The sequence below is a fragment of the Phragmites australis genome, chromosome 6 (assembly GCF_958298935.1).
Source record: "Phragmites australis chromosome 6, lpPhrAust1.1, whole genome shotgun sequence".
Classification (NCBI taxonomy): domain Eukaryota; kingdom Viridiplantae; phylum Streptophyta; class Magnoliopsida; order Poales; family Poaceae; genus Phragmites; species Phragmites australis.
The window spans coordinates 35,457,546-35,467,733 of record NC_084926.1 but is presented as its reverse complement, the minus strand read 5'-3'; the positions used below and the strand labels follow the sequence as shown (position 1 = coordinate 35,467,733).

At 44.3% G+C, this 10,188-nt stretch overlaps 1 protein-coding gene across 1 annotated transcript; it reads left to right on the top strand.

Annotated features, from left to right (window-relative positions):
* Positions 1-9,103: 9,103 nt before the first annotated feature.
* On the top strand, positions 9,104-9,920 carry LOC133920607 (uncharacterized). The gene has a single exon (XM_062365211.1). It carries the CDS (start codon positions 9,110-9,112, stop codon positions 9,722-9,724), a length of 615 nt encoding a protein of 204 aa, XP_062221195.1. The 5' UTR covers positions 9,104-9,109; the 3' UTR covers positions 9,725-9,920.
* The last annotated feature ends 268 nt before the right edge of the window (positions 9,921-10,188 follow it).

The window sequence follows — 10,188 nt, the reverse complement described above, 5'->3', positions numbered from 1 at the left end:
CCCTACTTCGTTGCCACAACTCTGAACTCTATCGATGTCGTCGAGGCTTCGGGCGATCCTTCTTCCACTCGCGGTGCCGGCTCCGGTGACACCTACCTCTGAAGACGTTAGACCCCAACAAGATATGCTTCTTATGTAGGCAGCTCAAGCAATTTATAGCAATTTGTCTAGCAGCGACCCAGTGCAACACCAAAAGCACACAAAAGCTTTGCTATAATTGCCAGGAACTAGGACACTTTGCCAGGAATTGTCCCCAGAAGTAACGGATTGTTGCGCCAGTCTACATCATCGAAGTATCACCATCAATAATAAGAATGACTATGGAAGATCATGTAGACCCTTGAAAAGGATACCCATAATCAGAAACCCAAGAATCAATGGTTATCAATCCCAGTGGATACTCTAGCTAGTTTAACTTAAGTCGTTGTTTGGCTTTACCTTGGATTTGTATTTTTTATCACCCTTCGGATAGTGTCTCCTGTCATGGAAACTCTGATAGCTGTAAAATTCTCTTGAGATCCTTGTACTTAGAATAAGTATCAAATATCTTTTAGATATCTTATGTTGAAATCTCTTTAAGTGGGATAGTGTTTTTAGCAAACCCTATAGCCTTTGAAAGAAATGACAAGTCATAATCTTGGAATTAAGTAATTGACCATCAATATGGCAATGCAGCCTAGGAAATTGGAAGTTTACCTCAATAACCCTAGGGAATATTGAAGAAAAATCTTGACATCAATAACCTAAAACCCGAACTTACAGAAGTTTGCAAGTTTTCTCCTAAAAGAAAGTACTTATAGTATGGAGATGACCGTCACCGAAAGTACTCCTGGATGAACGAACCGATAGCCAAAAGACTATATCAGATGATAGTAAAGGATCTACCTGTGTAGTTTTATAAAGGAACTAAGAAGACAATCAACAGTCTTTGGACTAAGAAATTGAAAGGTTTAAACTGTGTTTTGGAGCAACATCAGATTTGTGAGAACTACAACCAAATCCCAACAAAGGACAAGGTAACGATCTATGAATGGATAAAGTACTATAGTGTCGCATACTCTATGGAACACTAGAAGTCAAAACCACCTTAAGTGGGGTGGCCCCACATAATCTTGGAAACCATACCGTTTAAGGATACAAGCATAAGTATGTGTTGGAATCAAGGATGATTAGCATACAAGGACAGCTAAACCACCGCTATTTAGCAAAGGTTATAAGAACAAAACCCAAGAGTTATTGGTATATCTAATGGATTAAAGAAAATCATCGACAAAGTCTCGGTGGATGCCAGACAACTCATGGATAATCAAAGTAATCAGTGGGATCATAGACGATAATATTGGTGTTCTGGAGAGAATAACACCTAAAGTTTTGGATCATCTCATGTTTTATCACTGGACCAAATTTGATTAGTGGATATCAAACATACTTAATGGTTGGATATACTCAGAATGAAGTCCTGAGATTGGAAATATTAGAATCACTTGGAGTCATGACAATATTCGGTGGAAACCAATATGAATTGTAGGTCATGACAAATTAAGGTTACTGATAATATAGTGGTTAAGAAATGGAAGATACCCTTGGTTAACGTTATAATTGGAATAAATTAGGGGTTTACCGTAAATTAATGAGGGCATAACAAAGAATTCAATAGAAATGGATAACTCAAGAAGTTTCTTGGACAAGTCAAGAACCTAATCTTTAAGATACGTCATATCAAAATTTTGGATGTATACCCATACAAGAAGGAAAACTCATAGTATCTACGTCAAGGTAGCTGAAGCTACATGGACGAGTCTACCCAGCTTCTAAATTGGAAAATAACAGCAGCAGTACACGCACTTGAAATATAAAACACTATCCAAGTTGAAATAAGTGCTAGAACTATATGGATAAGAGATATTATCTTTTATGGAACTTCCTCCAAGCCGCAAGTACTACAGTAATTAAAGATATAAAATGACATAGTGGTATTTTGGATATGGCAGCTAGTCTAGTTAAAAAGGACAACAATTATGTGTGACAAGTATCATGGAGTTTTCATGAAGGTTGAAGTAACAGTTGATGAAGAAAAAGATCCGATGAAATATAGTATTTATCTGATCCCTTCTCAAAACCTTCCAAATCTCGGGGACGAGATTCCCTTTAAATGGGGGTAAATTTGTAACATCCTGAGTTTTAGCATATAGAAATATAGCAAAAAATCACTACAAATTAAAACTTTTCTAATTATTTAAACCAATAACTATATATATATATATATATATATATATATATATATATATATATATATATATACACACACACACACACGCATATGTATGTATTAAAAAAATATATTATTTTGGCTAAGTATTCCAGAGATCACTAAATTAACTTCTAAATTGATCCATGCATTAAATTAAGTCATATGCATTTTTGGTTTAATTGTTGTTATGGTTCTTTGAGTGGATATTTGAATTTGAACCTCTCGAAATCAAATCTATCTCTTAGACTCAATTTAGCAGAAATCCAATTTGAATTGAATTCTTTTGAATCCAAAACCTATCTCAAATCCCGAGGCTTCAAGTTCAAATATTATTTCTAATCCAAATACCCATATTTGAATTAATGCCAAACTCTATTTGAATCATCGTCGAATTTTGTATTTGAATGCAATTGGAATCATTCGAGTTATATTCGAATACTTTCTAGTTGATCTTTCCACAAATTCATTTCAATTCAATTCGAATCGTACGAGATGTATTCATTTCATTTCTAGTTCAATCGCTTCGCCAATCCAATTCAATTATTCATTTGAATCATCGTACACCCCATTTCTAATTCAAATATAATTATTGAATTATTCCAAATCTGATTCAATTCAATTTATTCAAATTGAATCTTTACAAATCCTTTCAAATTCGATTACACTCAGTGCATCATCCAAATCCGGGCCAATTTAAATTTCAATTTGAATTGCTATAAATCCATTTCGAATCCAAACACATTCGTTCAACCATCATATATTTTAATTCAAACTCAAATTGAATAATCCAATCCAATTCAAATTGAATTATTATACATCTCATTGCAAATCAAATACATCAATTGATTTATCATCCAATTTATCTTTCTCTCTTTCTCTCTCTCTATTCCATCTCTCTATTCTGTCTGGTCCTCTCTCTCTCACCCACACAGCAGCAAAAGATCTCCCGACAGCCATCAACCGGCTGCGTTCACACCAGCCCTTACTCACCTCTCTGATCTTTTCTCTGGGAAGCAGCACCGACCACCTCCTCCCCATGCCGGCCTCTGATCTTTTCCACTGGGAGCCCAAAATCGAATTCTCCTTCCCCCTTCCCTTGCTTCACCTACAAGCCAACCAGCACACCACCGAGCAGCCATATACATACACATGAGCACACCACATAGAGCATTCATCACACACAGCAACGCAATCGCCGCGCCGTCCAGGCTTGCTCACGCAGCACAACGCCGGCCTGTGCCACCAGACGCTCGCCGTGCTCTAGCGCGCCGTGCCGCCCAACTAGCTGGCCTGAGTCGGCCTCCCTCTGCTCGCGTGTGCTGTCACTGTATGCGCACTATTTTCACTTGCAGCTGTCGTCGTGTGCGGCCATCGCTGGTGCACTGCCGCTGATCTCCACCGCGCCATCGTGCCTCGCTCTGCTCCTCATCGAGCCACTGCGCCGTCCACCACCAGTGAGCTCCCTGCTCTGCTTGCCCTCTCTCTCTGTTCAGCACAGCCGACCGCATCGTGCGAGCCACCCAGCCCGCTGGCCCACGCCACCACGTTGTTCCCACGCGCAGTCACCGTCGCGCTGTCTACTTGTGCTGCTGGCCAGCATCTCCAACTCGGCCTGCCTCGTCATGCGGATCGTCCTGGCTGCGCCAATGCACCGTCGCATCGAGCGCCCTTCCATCCGCTGCCAGCTCACGCCACCATTCCACGCACTGCTACTGTGCTCGCTCGCTCCTCAGGCCGTCGTTGCCATGGAGCCACCGTCAGAGATCCTCTCCGCCTAGGTCAGTCTCCCTTCCCTCTCCTACGCATGCATGAAGAAGCCTGCCGTCGAGCTCTCCATTCTCCACCACTGGCACCGTCCTTCTCTCCAGCGCCGCCTCAACCGTATCTAGCTCCCTCCTCTCCAGGCCGAACTCTCCTTCCCTCCGACGCTCTCCCTCGTGTCGAGTCCCTCCACTCTGCTCACTCCCTTACCGGTGAGCTCCATCCCCTCTCCTCCGGCACCACCGCTGGTTCCCCCGGTTAGCCACTCACCCCTCACTCCGATGCCACCTTTCTCTCTCTGGTTGGCTTCATCTTTCTCCCTAACTCGCCATCCCTCCATCTCTACTGACCACTTTTCTCCTCTGGCACCACCTCCCTCTCTTCCTCTGGCGCCCCTCTGCTCCTCGGCCCCTTTTCTCTTCTCAGCCGCCCTCTAGCCTCCATCTCTCCAGCCAGCCACCGCCTCACCCGGCGTGCCTCTCCCTCTCTCCTTCCATGAGCCACCGGTGGAAATATTGCCCCCTCCATTATCCTTTCTCTCTTAGACCGACGTGTGGGCCCCACTGAACCAGCTTCCTGGTCCATGGCTATGGGTCCACGGTGGACCACCCACTAAGGACCCCCATGTCCACAAGTCCACCGAGCCGCGGACCATGTCCACATATTCCGGTCCATGGTGAACTCCCTACAAATCCCCTCTGGTTCTCTAATTCCGTGAACCGAGTCCGCACAACAGTAGCCCTTTTTTTTTTTCCAGAATTTCTATTTTTGTCAAAACTTCCGACATCTGTAACTCCTCTGTTTTAACTCCGATTTCGGTGATCCTTTCACTGATATTCCTCTAAAATCATAATCTATCTTCGTGCCAATTCTTGTAATTTTTTTGAGCTTGTTTAATTTTCTCATCTTCTATTTACTTTTGTGTCACGACATTTAACTAGAATTAGTTTTATCTTTTTTATTTAAAGTTGAGTTTAGATAATTCAATAACCATGATTATGTTATAATCGCAGCATAGTCGCATGTGTTAACCTAGCTTAAGTATAGATTAATCTTTTAGTTTGATGTTTAGAGTAGATTGTCATTTCATGCTATAAGTTATAGATTAATCTGGGTTTAATTAATATAATAAGATTAACCCATGTAGCTACTAGATAAATAAATACCGGTCATTAGAATATAATAGAATAATTTAACGTTAGTAATTAACTAATAATTACCCTTTTAATAATTAATTAATTAGATTAATGCAATGTTACTTAAGTTAATTAATTACATGTATGCTTTTGTAACATCAATAGTTTATAGCTTAATTAGTGTGGCAGTTAAGCAATGTTAATTAAGATTAATTACTAGATAAACCTAGTTTAATGTTGTAGATTAGAATTTAATCTCGACACTTAAGCACGTATAATCATCTAGAGTTATACTTACGTATATATGTATACATGCTCACATACATATAGACGTAAGTGTCACCCATACGTTTAACACGTCCACCCATCTACACGTAGAAACACTAATTGTCGCCTCAGGCAGTTAACTTAGTAGACGCTCACCTAGTTGTTAATAACTTATTTAGACTTTCTCTTAATTTACTAAAACAACTAATTAATAACTTGACCTAGCTTCACTAGATAATCTCCCTAGTCTCAGTATATCAGTTCCACTTAGCTAGAGTTGCTAATCGTCTTCCCACTAGGTTAGCTTTTATCGCTTTCCCTATCGTTCTTCTTTCACTTGGGTGTTTTTCTTGGTTTTGCTCTGGTGTTCCGTTGCTTAGTTGTTGTACACTTTTTCGTCGTTAATCTGCATAGGCTCGGAGCCGAGAATCTAAGCAAGGATGAGGCTCGATGATGAAGAACCTAGGATGCTCGAATGACAAGACCAATCGTGAATTGACCCTCGTCGAGACAAGTCCTGATTTCTTGATCATATTGAACCCATGTTTGTAATAACATGATGAACTAAAAACATGGTAGTTATATTTGCATGCTATATAAAGATTTCTCTTTAAAATTCTGGTATTAGTTATAACCCATTTACTGAGCCATACTACAACCACTACTCGCAATACTCAAACGATAACCTTAGATTGCCCCAATACCTGATATAATGATATTAGATGAACCCTTGCTAACTAGTATGCTTAGGGATATTTGATCTCTCCTCGGAGAGTACTTAAATCACTTATTATTATTATTATCACATGCTTTGCAAATGAGTGAAATGTGTTGAGGTGTTTGATGGTGTGAGTAATGGAAAATGATGTTGGAGTTAAGAAAAACCATGAAAATTGCTTTGGCGGGGGTGAGCGGGGTAGTCCTTTGAAAGTTGTAGGCTATCTCATGTGGGTATTCCTTTAGGAAGGATGCTCTTGGGGGCTTGAGGTGATACTTAGTGCTAGTGTTGAAGATGCTTGCCCCAGCCATGTAAGGACCGAATCAATTGTGATCATGCCTAGCCACCCCGTACAACCACACGTCCTGAATGGGTAGGACTTGATCTCACACCTCATTAGTTGAGCTTGGTACCCACCTTGGAGGCTGTAGTGCAATGGGAGCCAAGAAAAGACTTGCGGAAATCGAAGTCAGCTGGTGATATTGAATTGGTCGAATTCAAGCCATTTTCAAAAGGAGGGTGGATCTTTAGGCCCGTGGTAAGTAAATCCTCGTGGTGGTTACCACGTGACAACATGCTTGATGGGTATGAGAACTCGTTATGATTCGTTCACCTGCTTGCAACAGTTAGAGACTGAGCATATCGTATGGATAAAGTTGTACAACCTCTGCAGAGTGTAAACCTATTTGAACAGCCGTGTCCACGGTCATGGACATGCGAACGTTACAAACTCACAATGGTTAGTTTTGAGGTGTGCATACCCTTTGGTGTGTGAATGGGTAGTGTGTCCATGTTTTGGAGAAAGCCAACTGTGTGCTGTTGAATCTGGTTGGACTAGGTGTCAACCAGCTAAAAGATGAGAACTACAGGCAACTGATAGCTTTTCCCCAGGGCTAACAACCTTTATCAATCAAACCTGATTTTGTTCAATAGGTTTAAACTAAGTGTTACACTTAAATTCACATTGCATATAAAACTAGCTTTGCGCCCAAACTATAGCCCTATGGCTTTTATCCTTGGTTACCTCCCTTATGCATCTACTCAACCCCTTTGAAGTAGTATTAGGATTTATTAAGTATCTTTCGTACTCAGTCTTGTTGCTTTCAGATTGTTAAGATAAAGATCAATCTCAACCCAGATAAAATTAAAGAGAAGAAGTCTAAGGTCGCGTTTGCCCTTGAGTTGCTTGTGGATTGGGTTGCGCCGTTGTTGCGCTCCACTCCGCTGTAGGCTCTTCTATCTGACTGGTCTGCTGTGGATCCTTATCCACAAGATCATCTTTTAGTCTTTTCAGATAATTATTTTATTCTAAGTATGTATTTGATATCATTCTATTGAATTATGTGTGTATCAGCTACTTGATCCAGGGACTGATATAGAAGGTACATGGGAACCTGAGGTCGGGGTTAGGATAAGGGGTTGGGTGGCCCTTAGGCTTCAAATGGATGGCTAGGGAGGCAGGTTAGCCCGATAATAGTTGCAAGGCGGCGGGGGCGCTGCTGGCAACGGTGGCGGAGGACCGCAATAGGTGGGGAAGGAGGGGGATGACTAGCTAACGGCTCATTGGCCACGAGTTAGGGGGTTGTGGACACAAATATGGTGACATGAGACACTTGAGGTGGAGAGGGTGTGTGGGGCGTCTTGCTAGACACGAAGAAAGAAGGCATGGCCATTGTGAGGGAAAAGAGGTGTGTGGAGGCAATGACAGAGGAAGGTTTGGCGGTGGACATTTGTTCACGGGCACACTAGTGCCGAGGACAGTGAAGGCGAGGCATCAGAAGGGGCACATTGCACATGGTGGGGATTGGGGTTAGTGGCTGCACCGGGGTGGAATAGAGTGGGGGCTAGGGTTAGCAATTCTCTTATGTGTAGTGGAAGATTATCTAGATCATTGGATGGAGATCCAAAGGCTTAAAAAATGGATAATTTTGAGGGGTAAAATCATCCTGTTGATATATGGACACTCATAAAAAGAAAAGAATGATAGAGATTAACACCTACCCAAAGTTAAAACAAAGGTATAATCCAATACCACAAAACTACCAAACCACTTTCACCCTCTCGACTTCCACATCCAACCACCAATTCCTAGATCCACAATCCTCACAAAGATTCCAATATTATCATCATAAAACCTCAAAGCAATAACAATTAAACCATTAACCAAGGGGAAAGCTAAATCACAATCGAGTGTGTTGGAGGTTGATCTCACATGATATTTTGTGAACCCCCTTCTTCCTATTCTTCTCCATCTCCAGCAACCTCTAGCGAGCCTTTAGGGTTAGGGTTCAGGGTTGGGGGCTCACTGGAGTCTAGCGGGCTTGGAGGGAAGCCACGATAGTAGACCTTCCTAGCGGTGGTGGTGGACATGGGGGCGGGGTGGCGTCGTTGCCGCCAACCACGAGAGGCGGAGGACGGTTGGTTGGGCGGTGCTAGGGAGGGGGTGACATGGCAACAACATGGTGAAGCTGGGTTAGTGCGGCGGCAACAGATATGGCAGAGACGAGGAAGAAGGGTGTGACGAGTGTGAGGATGTGGTGGAGAAGATCACTGGAGTAAAAAAAAGTGAGGCGGTGGGGGCGTGGGAGGCAGCTTAGGCTCACCGGGGTAGCTTGCTGGCGTTGGAGGTGACGTCGACAAGCAGTAGGAGGAAGCTCAGGTGGTGGCGGTGTCATGGGCAAATCGAGTTAGAGGAGATCGGGAGTGGCACTTTAAGGTTGATATTAGGGAGAGAAGATAGGCCATTGGATCTGAACATCAGACGACCCAAAATTCGGGTTTAGGCTAGGCCTAAAATGCCTGAGTGGGCTACAGATGGCCCCTTAACCAAACCCTTAATATACAATTAGCCAATTAACCCCATATCCACCTCCATGACCAACCAATTACTACTTACCACGCGCTTCTCTGCTACTTCACTCGCACCGTTCTCCTACCTCTCTTCCAACTACCCCGTACTTCGCCTCCACTCGTGCCATGGACACCAATGCCGTCGTCAAGCCCCCGTCGATGCGCCTCCTCTACGCGCTCCTCGCATGCAGCATTGCCAGCATCGTCATCGCCGTCACCATGCTGGCCGTGACGCTGACCGTCTACCGCGTCCGCGAGCCCGTGATGACAATGAACTCCATCTCCCTCAAGGACCTCGGCGCGGCGGGTCCGCCGGGTGGCTTGGCCTTGGTGCCGTCGTCGTCGCCGCGACTAACGGTGGTGGCGGACGTGTCGGTGAAGAACCCGAACGCGGCGTCGCTGCGGTACGGCCCGACGGAGACGTCGGTGTACTACGGCGCGCAGCGCGTGGGGGAGGCTGCGGGCCCGCCTGGCACGGCGCGCGCGCGGCGGACCGTGCGGCTGAACGTGACGGTGGACGTCGCCGTGGGCGCGCTCCTGGGGGACCCGGGCTTCCTGGGGGACGTGGCGGCGGGCGCCGTCGCGGTGACCACGGCCACGCGGGTGCGCGGGCGAGTCGCCGTGCTCGGCGGCGTGGTGCACCGGCGCGTGGTGCTGGAGATGAACTGCACCGCAACGATCGCCATCGCCGACATGTCCATCCGCAACCAGAGCTGCCTGCAGCGCGTCTGGTTGCAGTAAAGCTAAGCGCGCTGGATCGAGCAACCAGTTTATAGCAGCAGAGTCCCATACGTTCCCATGCATCGTCGTACGATTACTGATGTCAATAATACGTGATAAAAACTTTACGCTGTGCTGATCCATCGATTCAGCATTCATATATCTGTCAGCACTACGTTTGGCTCTACGAAAACAGCACATTTTACACTCTCCAACTGCACCCTTAAGTTCCCGTCGAAGCTCGATCGATACGAACGGACGAACCACATAAAGAGCACTAATCCCAGAACAAGGACGACCTAGCTAAAAGCGTCGAGAGAAATTTTGAGAGAATTGGCTGTCAAAAAAGGTTTGAGTGAATTCAGTCGTTACATCCCCTGTATTTTTTAATTGTTGAAACTTCTTTTTGCTACATGTCGGAACTCTCTTCTTTTTCTCCAATCTTTTTCTCATGTACTACTGGTTTGCAATTGTATGCTCTTCAT